This window comes from Phoxinus phoxinus (assembly GCF_949152265.1).
Source record: "Phoxinus phoxinus genome assembly, chromosome: 11".
NCBI lineage: Eukaryota > Metazoa > Chordata > Actinopteri > Cypriniformes > Leuciscidae > Phoxinus > Phoxinus phoxinus.
This window is the reverse complement of record NC_136886.1, coordinates 26,191,098-26,207,278: the sequence shown is the minus strand read 5'-3', so window position 1 is coordinate 26,207,278 and position 16,181 is coordinate 26,191,098. Positions and strand designations below refer to the sequence as shown.

Below are 16,181 nucleotides of genomic sequence, written 5' to 3'. Positions count from 1 at the left end.
TTTCTTGTCGGTATGTCCGAATGATGCTGACTACCGTGAAGCGGCTGAGGATGGGCCGGACCCTCTGCCCGGCCTCCCTCATAGTCAGGCCATGGTTGATGACATGGTCCACCACAGTGGCCCTGATGTCGTCAGTGATAGTTGTGCGTCTGCCTGGTTCCCGTTCAGGTTGGTGCCATTCTCCTCTCCCTCTTCCCACGTCTCTTCCTCGATCTCCTCTCCCTCTTCCCCCATCTCGTTCTCCTCTCCCTCTTCCTCCATCTCTTCCTCGATCTCCTCTCCCTCTTCCCCCATCTCGTTCTCCTCTCCCTCTTCCCCCATCTCTTCGTCGATCTCCTCTCCCTCTTCCCCCATCTCTTCCTCGTCTTCTCCTTCCCCTTGGTCCTTCGGCCTCTATATTCGCAATTGTATCACGACAGGTGCGCATACCTGAGTTCTATACCTGAGTGCTACAGCTGTGACTGATTGGTGTTCAATTACCGGTTAAGTGTTTTACTGTGTGTGCGGGGGTGTTGCTATTGTCGCATGTGTTTTTATTATTGAATGGATGTGCTGTATGTAAAGTGTTTCCTCATTTTCAACCGTGTGTAACATACAACACTTTGTGTGTAGTGTTTTGCACCGTGTGTTGCACAATTGTTTGCAGTGCAATGCCTACAATGTGTTTATTCATTTGGTGCCTGTGTGTAAGACATGCATGCAAACGGTACGGTTTTGACGCTTTGATCTGGGCATTCACTTTTTGTGTTTTAGCAATTGGGAAAAACTGTAATATGCATAAATTATTTTTGTTAAATAATAATAAGAATGATAATAAAGAAATGATAATACAAAATGTATATGGAATAATCATAAGGTTTTCTTTTTAAGATTTTTAATGCAGATTCATTCAAGTCAGTTTTTTAATGAATTGCATTTTTTAAATAACAATCATGTAATTGATTTACCCAATTATTGCTTGTATAAAGCAACCAGTAAATATTTTAGAAGATAAATATTTATTTACATTTTCAATTTTTTTTCTTCTTCACCAGTTCATAAATTGATGTTGATGAGTAATGGCTGTACAGTGCATTAATTGACCACACTTTCATAATTTTTCAGAGCCTGGATCGTAGTAGTATAGAATAGCATGCTAGTTTAGCATGGTAGTCAGCTCTGATCCTCCACAACTCTAAGCACTCAGAAATGGCCTGCAAGATGGAAAACTGCACAGTACAAATTGCGTTTGTCGCTAAAGTTGTTGGCTTATTTGTGGCATTACCTGATTTGCATAATTCTGTTGGTTAATTAAGTACTGAAACAACACAGAGTTTCAAATAAACAATGATTAAACAAGTATGTGATACTGGCCAGATAAACTGGTTTAATAGTGATTCTGAGTAAATGTAAAACACAATAATAGGGAATCAGCTGTTTTTGTTTTCTAGGTGACAGTGCAGGAGATTAGACGGCCATGAAGAGTAGCTCCAGACTAATCTGCTCTTAGAGCGCAATGCAGGCCCATACCGCATCACTTCCTGTCTGCTCCTCACCTCGGCCTACCCAGCAACTTAATCGCAGGCTTACTGCAACCCCCCTAACATGCACAGTCGCAATGGCCTACAACATCAGCTTTGCCTTCCACTGCAGAGAGCAGAGTATGCTGATAGTGATATATGACCCTGCATGACTAACAGAATAACTGCCTCTGCATTCCTGGCACTTTACACTGGAAACTGTCATCAGTAGCCCTGAAAGGGAATACATTTTAGTTGTCTGAGGAGTTGAATGAAAGCGGCCAACATGATGCACAGTATTGAAGCTCATGGAGGGGCGATTAACACAGGATGTTGTGGAGAGGCTTAAAGAATGCAGGTCAGTGGGTGGTGGCTGGCCAATCTGTTGCTGCAGTGAGGCAGGGGCTGAATACACTTCTACTACTAGGTCAGCTAAATTCTTTTCACCTCATGAGCAAAAAACCACACCTTTCCCTCCACAAACCAACCCTCTATGCACACCTTGGCAATAGAATTGCCATTGGCTAGTGTTGTATTACAAATTTATTAAATGTTTAATTTAAGTTCCAATACAATAGAATATAAACTGAGAAAGTTTAGTAGATTGAATTTAGCTTTTAATGATGATTATATCAGCTGTTAAACAGTTTCTGTCAAGAGATTCCTGCCAGTCCTGTTCTCTCTATTGTAAGTTAAATGAGTCAGATTACTGAGACTCCCACCCTTTGTCTTTTATTGGCTCTTGGAGACCCTGGTCCAGTTGTTGACTAGTTAGGCTGATTGGATCATTTGAATGACACTGTTATGCTGATGAGATCATGAAATCTCTGTAAACGAGCTGACTCAACTTCATTTACATGCCCCCTTTATGTAAATCCCTCCCCCTTGGAATGTATATAAACTACATTGTATACTGTTTGAGTTAGACTTGAGTTGGATTACTACAGCAACGCACAAAGATATCCCAACGTCTCCTGGTCTCTGCTTCGAAGGAAAAGTTTCCAACAATAGTCATTTTCTACCTTCTTAAGGGCAGGTAGCAATACTTGACATCATTGGTAATTCAGTGTTTCTGTAAAAAACGAACAATAACCCTAATAAAATACTACTAGTATTACTAGTTATACGATATAAAAGATCTGATATGCTGCTGGGCTCATGAATAATGTATTCTGCATTCGTTCAAAATGCGATGAGCGCTAGCCAATAAGATTGCTGCTTGCGCATTATTCCCGCCATTTGAAACACTCGGCATTATTCAATGTGTTGACGTAAGGCTTGTTCGACTTCATACAGCGTTGCCTGTGAAGACCGATCGGTGGCTGACTTGAAGCAGTGCATGCAGGTTAGAAATTGAGTCCAACTTGAGACAGCGCCAACACCACGTAAGTGCCATCAAAGTACCGCGAGAGCGATTCTAAGGCAGCCGGCTGATTCATTCTGCGCAGCTTCTCAAGAGTGGCTGTTATGAGCTCTGATGACGACACAGCTGTTCCACGATTAGCCAAATCCACCACTATTTATTTGACTACCTTCAGTTCCAGTAATGTTCACAAATCAGTTATAACAGTAAAAGCAATTTTCATGTAGTCGCAATGTTATATTGTGTCATGTTTATAAAAATAAAACATAAAAAAACGTAGACCCCACTACATTGGTACTTAAAATAGTATAGGCTTATGTTGAACTTTATTCTTGTACAAACATTCGTTGTATTTAGCAGTAGGCCTACATAAAGTATTAAATGGAAACGTCCGTGTATTTGACAAATATTGCATTTATTTCACTTCAGCAGTGGTAAAAAATGCAAACACCACATGAGTGGTCACTACGGGAAGCAGAAAGTGTCCGACTTCACATCTCTGTTTCAGGAGTTCACACTTACAAATAAGTCAGTTAGAATAAATGGTATGCATATTTGGCGTGCTGTCCGAGAGAGGGCTCCGGGCTCTGTATTTGGCCTGACCCCAGAGCCCCCCCTGTGAATACACTGTGAATAGGAATAGTGCACTCACTGTGCTGTAAAGACATGAAGACAGAGAGAGAAACTCTCAAACACTCAGTCAGTGTTTGAGTGTCAGCACGTGAAAACATATCTATGTTAAACTACTTAGACAGTAGCTAATGATAGACATTATTTAGTCACACACATATGTGTGTGATTTACTTGTAGAGAGTTTAAATCACAACGTTTTTGCATTAATAACTGTCAAAAGCCTTCACAAGGTCCCAAATGTCATGCTAAACCTTTGCGGACTACTTCAAAATCCACACTTTGGTGACGTTATGTCGCATAAACTGTCCAGTAAAGTTTAGCTGGAGCCTGCATTAGTGCTTCTGCAAAGTGGGCGGTCGCGAAATCCCTAAAATATCCAATGGGATGTTCTACTGTCTCACAGGCACACGAGCCATGGCAGGTCTGCAACACCATAAGTACATATCAAGAGTGCCATTTGGAACAAAGCCTAAGACGTACAGCCTTAAAGGCTTTCTGCTTCCTGTCTCAGGAGTTGGAAAATACAAGGGCAGTAAGTGGAAAAAGAGTCGAATGTGAATGGAGTCCAAAGTTCCAATGGACTCCACATGCTGTGACTGAGGTAGATGTTAAATTTGGATCATGAGATGTGATTTCTGCTTCTGTGCAACTAAGACACAGTAAAGATATTTCACTTGGAAAGAGGTCGGTCATAGAGTTCAGATTGCAGTCACTTAATTCTCAATTTCTCTCCATTCTGCTGGATTCATAATATGAGTAAAAAAAAAAAACATCAGAATTAATTTATTGGGGCTCATAATAAAAAAAAATATATATAATAATTTAATGATTTTAGGGTAATGTCAATAAAAACAATATTAGGTAATTGTATAGCAAATTTTCAGAAGAAAAAAAGTTTTGTTTCTGCACTGGCTTTTGTTTAATTGAGGCATCAGCTATCATTGCAGTCAAATTTTATCGGTGGACCCCTATCCCCTGGGCCCAATAAAGGACCTTAGGCTATGTTCATACTGTCAGTCCAAATCCGGTTATTTGTGTATCCGATTGGAATCTAAATTATTGACTGTCCACACTGTGTATTGCAACTGTTCAGATCCAATGTGTGTCCTGTGGTGCTCTTTTGTTTTCCGGAATATCTGCTTTAGGTTTTTATGGCATTGCATTGGTAGGCATACTCCAAAAACAACAACAACAGCAACGTGGAGGGATCTGCAATACAGATGCGGTCTTATCTACAACATGACAGTATGTAGCATCACGTGGGACTACCTCTTCAGAAACAGAAACATAGGAGGCTGATATACACTGCTTTATTGTCATATACGCCGTATCAAAACATGTCTCCATTATTCCTGTAATGTGATGAGCAGACCAAACCATCACTGTACAACAAAGTGAGCAGTTTAAGCTCGGAAACATGCTGATAAGAAGCCAAACATCTATTAGGACAATATAACAAACATTGTTTAGGCTAAATAAAACCATTGCATCAACCATAAAATGGGTGGGAAAGACTTTATAAGACTTTCACATGACCGTCATGGCAAGAACTAACTAGCGCCACATAGAAACAAAAGTGTACACCCCTATCCAAAACGCATCTGCGAACAAACAGAGGAAAGAAAAGTGATCAAGTTTCTACAGAGTTTTGCTGTTCCCTAAAGCCTAGTGTATAAAAACAGCTCAGATGGCAGATATGATTATACTTATCACAGATGAACCTTGCAAGTGTTACATAGCTGTCTGAGAGGCACAGTGTGATAATGACTCCATATCAGACTGCACACCACATTTACATTACATGGTTCAAGTGACACAATTCTGATATTCTTCTTCTTGTGTGGCACAAATCGGCTATGACCCATGAATGTGTGATCAGAGTTTGTGGATCAAATGAATCACTGAAAAGACCAGACTAAGTGCATAGTTATTCAATTATTTCAATCATAAAGTTTTCAGTGTGACAACTTCAATTTCTGCCTGTTAATGGAAAAGAAGTCACAAATCGTATGGACAACATTAACGATACTTTTATGGTGCATTTTTGTTGAGCCTGTTAGCAGCATTTGTCATTTATTTTCATTATATTGAAAACAGCAGCCAGTAAAAAAAAAAATCAACTTTTGTGTTAAACAGAAGGAAAGTCATAGGGGTTTGGAATAGCATGAAGATGTAAAAATAAGGACGACATTTTAATTGTTTAAACTATTCCTTTAACTTCGACTCAATTCTCCCTGCCTTGGGCAATGGCTGATTGTGCAGTTTCAACGAGAAAGAGGATCAAAAAGAAAGGAAAAACATTTGCGGATGTAGAGTGTATTCTACTCTACAGGAACTGATTCATCCTGTTAGAGGGATGGTGTGTTTAAAAGAGGGTGGGAACAGAGTTTTACAAGAACAAAAGGACCAGAGGGCAAATGATGCAAAGCATCATTACTTTTTCCATCCCCTAACTGGAGCTAATTATATAGACTAAATATCCCTGATTTCCATACTACATCGAAATATTTTTCCTATTAAGGCCACCAGCTAAGCATCAAGGTATGGTCAAGGTCAATTAGAATAAAGAAGCCTGGTGAGGAAAATTGTGAAGATGTGTGGATTCTTCAGTGATTTGATCAGTTGATCCAAACCTCTCACAGAGGTTTTTAGGTGAACCTGAAAACTTAAATATTTTTGTAAAGAACTAAGTGGCACTAAATTAAGTTTTATTAACAAAGTTTGGGAGGAGTGCGTTCAAATGCTCTATCCAATCAGCATGAGAGGCCTACTGTATGAATACATAGCTGACTCACCTATGTTCCTAGACAGTTTTTTTCTGCATCCCATTCCCTCCACAACCCTGTGTCCTCACGCTCGCCAGGTTAGGCTAGCCTACTATCCTAACGAGAGATACGGGGGGCACTCTGGGTTCGGGTCACATTCCGAGCTCGGAGCCCTCCCCCGGACAGCACGCCAAAATATGCATACTCTTTTACTCTATCTAATCATTTGTAGGTGTGAACTCATGAAACACAAATAACTGACTTTTAATATGGAACATCTTTTAAAACATTAGGAATAAGAAGACTTAATTATAACAACATCCATTAACGGTTTATGATAAATAATTGATCAAATAAAAATGTGTAATAGACTAGATAATACTTGATGAGTAAGTAAAAATAGCAAACTTGACTAAATCCCTGCATCCCACATTTTCCTTTCAGAAAAGAAATAAACATCGCTGCTTGTGTCTGCTTTTCATTACAAACTGAAAGCCAAACGACAGGAGGACGATGCAGGATTACATATGGCAGAGTATTTAAGTGATAAGCACGATTTGAGCTCTGTGTATTTTAAAATATATCCCTAAGGTTATTTGGGCCATTCACTGGGTGTGATGTGCCGCATCAGAGTAGCCTAGTTTCTGACGTCAGCAGTCTGGGACCTTCTCTCAGCATTTTCGTTTGATCTTCGCTTCATGACGTCACGCAAGCTGTGCAAGTATCCAAACATGATGCTGTTGCTCAACTACACTAGCGCTATTTGTACAGGGGAAATGCTTGTCTACCTATTAACTGAAGTCGTGCAATCATGTAGGTCATGCTAACAACAATGCCTCGATTCAGACTGCGACGAATAATGTGTTTTTTGTCATTCACAAGCGCCTAATAATTGGGAGGGGAGGGGTGCAATGTTTCCCATTCACATTATGAAAGGACAAGCGTCATCGTATCCGTGCTCATTTTTCCGTACTGCATGCGGAAAAAAAGGGACAGCGCACAGCACAACCGACAAAACCCTTTCATAATTCAGCAAGATGGTTGGGGATTCCAGTTAAGACTAAATTTGAAGAACTCCAGCACTTGTGAAAGGACGACATTTTGCGCAGCATTGATAGAGCTGCGGCTACAGTACCACGTGAAATGCTGTTCATCGGTCTTACCTCTCGAGCTATTTGACTGAGCGCATCATCCTCCGCCGATAGTTTCTCCCGGTTGGGAATTCTTTTCCTCCCCGTAACTTGAGTTGCCATTTTAAATTCCCTTATACTCTGGCACAAACCTCGACAAAAATAACCTCGCCAAACTGAATGCTGTTCAGTTGTGTGCAGATCAAAGATCACTATTCAAAGAGTCATGGTCGCGAGTGAACAACATTCATAAATGGCTATATTGTAACCACAGGCAAAAAAATGTAGAGCACTGGACGCATCCTCCCTTTGATGACCCATCGTCTCTATAAACCGCATGAATATATGGCGGGAGCCTGTTGCACATTCAAACGACACATCGATATGTCAAAACATCACGGATAGGACGGAAGATGACAGTTTGCTGATACGCCATGAACACGATAGACCATCTACACTCCTGTGAATATAACCGGGCATTCCTTAATAGTCCTTCCTACGTTCGTTCGGTGTAACGTCAAACCAAACGAATGAAGAATAAAGTTGTCGGTCCAGAGCTGCAATTATTTCTAGGGCAAAGCGAACCCGGATGATGAGCGGCCCTATGAGGATGAGAATATAAAGCAGCCCAATGGCACGCGCTCTGATTTCAGGCTGTGCTGGACGCAGCGCGAAAAGTGGGCGGGGCATGTGGGCGGGACCTAACCGTTGCTTTTAATTATTTCAGTCTTCTTTCATTTAGCACCAGTTCGCAAAATATTTTTAGAATATTATTGTTGAATATGATTAACGCGCCATTTTTATCTATCTATCTATCTATCTATCTATCTATCTATCTATCTATCTATCTATCTATCTATCTATCTATCTATCTATCCATCCATCCATCCATCCATCCATCCATCCATCCATCCATCCATCCATCCATCTATCTATCTATCTATCTATCTATCTATCTATCTATCTATCTATCTATCTATCTATCTATCTATCTATCTATCTATCTACTTGGTAATTAAATTAAAGAGGCTTTATGAGACAATTACAACTGTAAATGTGATTTCCAAAGGGGGGGGGGGGGTGGCGAATTGTTACACTGTTTACAGTATCTGAATGTATGTGATACTTTTTTTTTAAATTTCAAGTTCAAAGATGACTTATTTTCTGTGTTTTAATTTTATTAACCTTATTTTCCGTGTTTTAACTTTAAAGGAATCTTAGGGCCTATACGTGTATAAGTCTGGTCAATCCAATCACAAGAAAAACACAATATTCCCAAATACAATTGCAAGGTTGTTTGCAGTTTAGAATGACAGTTTTTCTCAATAGTTTTGGCACATTTTTCAAAACAGTCTTAACATTCTCTGAACTGTAAGCTCAATTGTCATAACTGTTTGCTGGAACATCAGAACTCTGTGGCATGTCTGCAAAACATAGTAACTCACGCAAAACATTTCATTTGTGCTTCAAAACTTAGTTATTATGTCCCCACAATATGCCACCAACATAATTAGTGTTTTTGTCAGTGTGTGAGCCACACTGGTAAAAATGTTTAGATGCTTTTTCACCATGGAAATATTTGTTAGATACAAATTTCATGTTTTTTACTTTTTTGTTGACTAACTTTCTATACTGTAGGCCCAATGTCAGTTTTGTCTGTGTAAATACAGATTCAGAGAGTATAGGTAAACATTTACTGGGAAGAGTCAACGTACACAAAAAAAGAAAATGAACATTTGTATTTTTTTACAGTTCATTTATTTTTGCAGCAATGGGTTACATGTCAACTGAACATTCTCAGTTGCTTGTTCATTTTTACACACTCTATTATGTCTTTCTCTAACACATGCAGTAGCTTACATATCTTCTTAGTTACATATATTGCTCTTCCATGACAATAATTTTTAGTTTACATGTAACACATTTCTAGAATTTGTTTTACTGTAAAAATACAAATATATTAATACTGTACTGATGTAGCTGCTGCTGTTCAGATATGTGATGTTCCTCCATGTTCAAAAATGGTGGTGATCGTGCTGTCAGCAAACTTCATACAAATTGCATGTGCTTTGCTTAAATCAATAAGAAATTCAAATCTGATGTGAACAAGAAACTAATTGTTCAGAGATCTGAACCTATTTTTGTTTTGTTTTTGAGAGAAAAAAATGTCTCATTTGAGAATTGCAAAAAAAAAAAAAAGGTAAAAGTGTTAGCTTTCTTTAAATGTCCACTAGAGGGCAGCACACTCCTCAACAGTGGATGCGAAGGCAATAATGGGGTCAAGCTTTGGCTCGGTAGCATTTAACAACTATCCCCTGCTCGTCATCAAGCCTGTACTTTTCCTTTTTTTCACTTTCGCTCAGGATAGTAGCTAGTGAAGGTACTTGAATGAGAGGTTGTATTAGAATGCTAATTGATAGCTTTCTTCATACTTAACATATCTATAATGACGCATTTGCTAAGCTGTTGTTAGAAGTGCCTAAGATGGTCGCAAAGCTGTTGTTTAGCCCAAATGCTTTCAAAACTAGTCAACAGACCAGCATGACCATGGCTGGAACTAAGAGCTAACCTAAACCAGTTGAGGATGATTCAATATATATTTTTCTTCAAGCAGGGAAAACAAAATAAACATGTTCCACTTTAGGCTACAATGAATTTTCCAGGTTAAGTCTACATTTCTAATAAATCAACATTTATAACTTAAATATAAAGTGACAGGTTTAGTGTAGGGCCATCTAAAAAAAAGACCAATAATGCAATAAAGAAAAAAACATTTGGAATACCTTCCTTTATTATTAAAATCTCAAAAGTTGTAAAGGCAATTTGAGGAACAAAGCAAGCAAGAAAAAGCAATAGCAATTATTCCTATTTTTCTTGGCATGAATACTAGACATATTTTGTCTTTAGAACAATTGCCTTATTTTAACTAATAATGATTTTAGTTAAAGTTGGGGTTTGATCAAGTCACCTGATCATTTACACAAGAGACACAAAGTTGATCTGTGCCAAGTCAAGATCAGATGGATATTAGATAAGTTCTGATATTACAGAGTAATATGTACACAGATATTTTCACATAGGGCACGTCATTAGCAATATGTGATAACCTCATTGACAGTGGTCTAAATTACACTTGTGTATAAGAGAAATCTTATTCCTAAGTGATCCAGTTTGTACCATTGGGTGAAAAAAACACATAATAATGATTCTCATGCATTCTGAAACAACATAATTCACACAATTATAGGTTTTATATAGATGGAAAAATACTGTTGAATCCTTTAGGGCTCAGCATATTTGTATGTCTTGTCTTCAGATGATTTGCAAAACGTCCTCTGGACTGAATGCATGTACAGTATGGATATACAGTGAGAGGCAAATGCACTGATGGATTAAGGGCTGATTAATGCAGAGCAACAGAGAAGTTAAAGCGATGTCCAGTGTACACTCAGAAGTGTACTCTGTTTGAAGGAAGGTCTTGGGAAAACTTCCTTTTTTGTTGTATACTCAGTGCCTGAAATCAAATATTAACAAAAGCATCTAATTAGTTGCAAATATCCAAGAAATTTAGTTCATTTTACCAAGGTAATTTTTTTATCAGTTCACCTTTTTCTTGGCTTTTTCGATTGATAATCCTTTAGCACTTAGAGCAGCTATCTTGTTCTCAATGTCTGAGACCTGATAGGTAAATAATTAATTCATATTAATAGACAGACAGAGAGATGAGATAGATAGATAGATAGATAGATAGATAGATAGATAGATAGATAGATAGATAGATAGATAGATAGATAGATAGATAGATAGATAGATAGATAGATAGATAGATAGATAGATAGATAGATAGATAGATAGATAGATAGATAGATAGATAGATAGATAGATAGATAGATAGATAGATAGATAGATAGATAGATAGATAGATAGATAGATAGATAGATAGATAGATAGATGGATGGATGGATGGATGGATGGATGGATGGATGGATGGATGGATGGATGGATGGATGGATGGATGGATGGATGGATGGATGGATGGATGGATGGATGGATGGATGGATGGATGGATGGATGGATGGATGGATGGATGGATGGATGGATGGATGGATGGATGGATGGATGGATACTGTATATTTTTTAAATGTAGCTCACCTCACTCTCTGTGCTCTGAACTTTAGTGGCTGCCAAAGAAACCTGGTCCTCCAGGTCAGAGAGTTCTGAATCAATAAGCGGTCCGCTGTAGTGATTGTTGGCATTCTGTTCAATCTTTTGCAACTTTTTTGCCATTTCAAAGGACTTCCCTGCAGCCATGTACACCTGCAGTAACAAAGAAAGAAAGAAAGAAAAACTACAGCAAAATTCAGCTCTGAACAAATCTTAACAAATCGAGTGATATAAAACCGACTGGTCGAAGAGTCTAATCTCTCTCCTTCAAACAAAACATAACAGTATCTATAAGAGGGATAAGCTTACATTTTCCTCAAGTTCCCTGTACGCATCATCAGCCTGCTTAACATCTGTGCCCGCTAACTGAAGTCTGTCATTAGGATTTGAGTGGGCCAACTCGTTCATAGCGCTTTCAGTGGCATTAATTGTTCTTAGAATCTCAGTTGTGATGTCGCATAGGGCCGCCGCGGTGGATCTCTGAAAGCCATGCAGAGGGAACAGTAATTAACCGAGGGGAGAGAAGCCTCATCAGCATTAAAACCGTAATAAAATGACTGTAGAGAGGATTAGCATTGCTGAGATTATAGCTAAATGAGGCATAAGTGTCGTATGGTCTTTGGATAAGATAAGGATTGGTTATTAAAGTAACTCTGGGGAACTACGGACGTCTTTCAGATGTTTCTGTGGCTATACTGATACAAATGCTAGAGCTAAACTCAGTATTTTAAGATTATTAGGAGTTTACCCAAAGATGTAAATTCTGTCATCTTTTTACTCATCCTCATGTCATTCCAAACCCATAAGACCTGAAATGGTTCTGTCCCTCCATTAAAAGTCCAGGTAACCAAACCTTCATCATATAAAGCAATTAACACGACTTAGATTAAACTGCTCAATTTATATGGATTCCTTTTACGGTGCCTTATGAACTTTTTGGATCCTCTAAGTTTCTCAGAAACATCTAAGGTTTCATGAAAAATATTTTAAACTTAATTTGCTTTCCGAAGATTAACCAAAGTGTTATGTTGAAATGGCATGAGGGTGATGACTGAATTCTCTTCTCTTTGTTGTTCGAGCATTCTACAAAATGTTTCAGATAATATCGGAAACCTGTGGAAAGTTGTGTGACTTTTCATACCATCTGGTATTAGACATTTGAATCTGCATTAGCTGTTCTATTAAAAAATATATATTATTGTAAGGCTTTTTTTAAATCAGAGATGCTTCTCAGGAAAACCTTACCTTTGACAAAGACAGCATCTCCCATAGATTTTTGGACTCTATGTGTGTTGTCTGTGTACTCACCTTTTGTGCTTCAGTGGGCATTTCATCACTGGAGGAGCTCAAGGGTTCTTGGGACACAGGGGCCATCGGTGCCTTGTCCCCCCTCACAGCGGACCCATTGGACTTAGCAGGTCTCTTCGGCTCATCTTCATCAGAGGAAAGCGCCTTGTCGCTCAACAGCTCATCTAGTTTCCGCCTAAGCTTCTCCTCGTCCACCTGCCCTGCTGTGGGCTGAACAGGCTACAAACATGCAAAATGAGTAGATTAAAATCATGAGATATGGACCTACATGAAACCTTTAGAATAATAAGAAATACTGGAGCTACATTTCTGTTTTGAAACTTTATTCATACCTGATCAGAAGGCAAAGTAATTTTCTCTTCCAGTCGATTCAAAAGACTCTCAATGGCAGACATTCTCTTGCTCAGTTCATTGATCTACCTCACAGCAACATGTGAAAGAAAAGGAAGAAAACACAGTTTCTTGTTTTATGTGACATCTGAAATAAATCTTTCTACAAATACAGACAAACAGGAAGTAACTGAAACTAATCTTACCAGTAATAATTGGTTAAAAGGTGCAATAAAAACAGTACTAACAGATTTGCTACTGTTCAAAAGTTTAAGGTCGGTAAGATTTTTTAATGTTTCTGAAAGAAGTCTCATGCTCATAAATAAATTAAAAAAAAATTAAAAAGTGAAATATTATTGCAATTAAAATACAGGTTTCCATTTTAACATATTACAAAATGTAATGTATTCCTGTTGTCACACCCGCCAGCTGTGAGTGCCCTTGAACGCCAGCAGAGGGCACTATTACCGCTCACTCTACCACTTTCATGGACTCAATTTCCCACAGTGCTTTGTTTGTCATCAATGTAATCATGTGAAGCTGTTCCTCATCACCTCATCACCTCTCTTTGTCCTGTACAGTTGTTTGTATTGTGGCAAAGTCTTGTCTATACAGCATTAATGAGTGTTTCCCCTGTTTTCTATGTTTCTGGTTTTTGAAATCTGCCTGTGTCCTGGTTTTCTCGTTCCTGTCTTGCACTCTGGATTGGTTTGTTTGATTGGACTGATTTACGGTGCTCTGATCTTCTGCCTGTTTAATGGACTACGACTTTGGATTGTGCTACCAATAAAACTGCATTTGGATCTTCTTTCGTTGTGCAGTGTCACGTGATCCTTCAGAAATCAAAATGCTGATTTTGTGCTCAAGTAATATTCTTCTTATTATTACAGCTGTAAATGGTTGTGCTGCTTAATACATTTTTTGTGTGAAACCATGGATGCATTGTTTTCAGGATTCTTTGATGAATAGAAGGTTCAAAAGAACAACATTTATTTGAAATAACAAATGTTTCTAACAATGTAAAAGTCTTACTGCTTCTTTTAATGATAGTTTATGTTTTAAATCATGTACATCCACGTGAGGTGAAGAAACAGGTTCTATCAGTTGCCTGATGGGAGTCACCTGTTGAAATCACATGACCAGCTGAAAACAACTAATTTTGTCTCAGTAACCTCCCTAACCTTGAATACCTCCTCTAATTGTGAATAGTGCATTTTTTTACAATGGCATCTGACACCATTTGTGCACTTTTAAAGGGCACCTATTATGGAATTTTGAAATTTACCTTTCATGTAGTGTGTAACATAGATCTAAGTGAACAAAAACATCCTGCAAAGTTTGAAATATGAAAGTGCACCGTATATAAAGTTATTGTCTTTCAAAAGTAAGAGTCGACTCTGAGTCATTTTTATGAATCGTTAGAAGACCGAAGCTTTTTCTCTGACTAGATGACGTCAACTTGTCAAGTTATTTGAATACGATACGCCCACTTATTGCGCTCCAAGGCCAGGGAAAATATCATGGCGACGAGACGCTGTGTTCTGAAGTGCGACTCAAAAGCAAACTTTTTTCATCTGCCCAAGGAGGAGCATTTGAAGACTAAGTGGCTACAATTCATATATACAATTATACCACAGAAGTATACCGAGCCTTGTGCTTTGCTCGTGCCATTTTCAAGACGATTGCTTTACCAACTAAAATGCAATCAAACTTGGATTCGCGAGCCGATATTGAAGGAAGGTTCAGTTCCAAGTGTATTTGCATCAGCTTCCTCCTCCGTATCACAACCTGTAAGTGTTATTAATAATTTTTTGCTTTTATATTTTATGTAGCATGCTTAATAATTATTTTGTTTGTTGTGTAAGCACCGTTTAGCTTCTAGGTCTTCAATGACAATTGTATTGAGATAGCCTATGTGAAGTGTTTGTCGTTGTTTTCGGAGTTGTCTTAAAGAATAGAGTAATACCTCGTAGTAACGTAACTACATTTTTTTTTTTTTTTTTTGTAAAAACGTTATGTTTATGCATCGGGCTAACGCAAACAAAGACTGATTGTGCTTTTACAATATGAAGGGCTATGCTCGCTAACATAACATTACATGCTTTATCTTATTTTTAGTTTTTTACTACAAACTACAAAGCAGTGGACTATAATAATTATTATAACACAATTTAATTGATAAAAGCATCATTGTACTCCGTGTTAAACAATAAGTATTATCTATGTAAACACTGCTGGGTCATCTGACCAATCAACGCAGATTAGCGTCGCGCAAAGGAGGGGTTTGAAAAATGAGTCGTTGAACGATTCATTTGGGAGTCGGTGAGCAAATCAGGTAAAAATAAATGCATATTATATGACAACAAAAGTGTTTTTTGTCATTGCATGCATGTAAAACTGTTGTTGGGGACTCCCTAAACAACATTAGGAACATTTTAAATGTCATAATAGGTGCCCTTTAAGTATAACTATTTCAAATGCCTCTTAAAAGTCTCATAATCATACCGGTGGTGGTCCCTGATGAATGTTTTCCTGAGATGATGCTCGACTGCGGCGTCGCGGGGGCAGCTGGTAGACAGGGTAACGGAACACATCTTCCTCCTCTGAAGTGTCCAGGTAGACCTGGCGTGGAGCCACGGAAGAGTTGATTTTAGAGAGGGAACGAGCGCGTACCATTCTGTGTTCAGAATACAGTCCATCATCTACAACAAAAATGAAGAGGACAAATTAGTTAAGTTGCTGTTTAATGCTAAAACTCCAAGTTCTCCTGGTGACTCCACGCAGTGCATCCTATGTTATACAACACGTACACAGTAATTGAACAGATATAAAAAAACAATATGATTTGTAATACTTAAACCTCTTAACCCACTTGACCCCCTGTTTCAATGCATTGATGAAGTAAACAGTTGGATGTGGCAAAACTTTCTTCAGTTAAACAAAGACAAAACTGAAGTCATTGCGTTTGGAAACAAAGATGAAGTTCTCA

General features: G+C 38.3%; 2 protein-coding genes across 29 annotated transcripts in view; both read right to left on the bottom strand.

Annotated features, from left to right (window-relative positions):
* The window catches only part of lrrfip1b (leucine rich repeat (in FLII) interacting protein 1b), a 42,021-nt gene extending 33,959 nt beyond the window's left edge, over positions 1-8,062 (bottom strand). For 7 of the 23 annotated variants that reach the window (XM_079628336.1, XM_079628343.1, XM_079628352.1 and 4 more), the window contains exon 1: positions 7,424-8,020. In XM_079628336.1, coding sequence (XP_079484462.1) covers positions 7,424-7,513 — 90 coding nt within the window. In that variant the 5' untranslated portion in view covers positions 7,514-8,020. Of the gene's footprint in view, positions 1-7,423 lie in introns of all 23 variants that reach the window. The other 16 variants (XM_079628337.1, XM_079628341.1, XM_079628349.1 and 13 more) reach the window with 6 other exon arrangements.
* A 1,075-nt stretch (positions 8,063-9,137) lies between these two features.
* mlpha (melanophilin a) overlaps positions 9,138-16,181 on the bottom strand; it is a gene marked incomplete at its 3' end in the record, with an annotated part of 59,400 nt that continues 52,356 nt past the window's right edge. For 3 of the 6 annotated variants that reach the window (XM_079629666.1, XM_079629667.1, XM_079629665.1), the window contains 7 exons: positions 15,698-15,894; positions 13,195-13,278; positions 12,863-13,081; positions 11,864-12,034; positions 11,543-11,707; positions 10,997-11,068; positions 9,139-10,904 (listed from right to left, as the gene is read on the bottom strand). In XM_079629666.1, the coding sequence (XP_079485792.1) occupies positions 10,839-10,904; positions 10,997-11,068; positions 11,543-11,707; positions 11,864-12,034; positions 12,863-13,081; positions 13,195-13,278; positions 15,698-15,894 (974 nt within the window). Of the gene's footprint in view, positions 10,905-10,987; positions 11,069-11,542; positions 11,708-11,863; positions 12,035-12,862; positions 13,082-13,194; positions 13,279-15,697; positions 15,895-16,181 lie in introns of those variants that run through there. The other 3 variants (XM_079629669.1, XM_079629668.1, XM_079629670.1) reach the window with 2 other exon arrangements.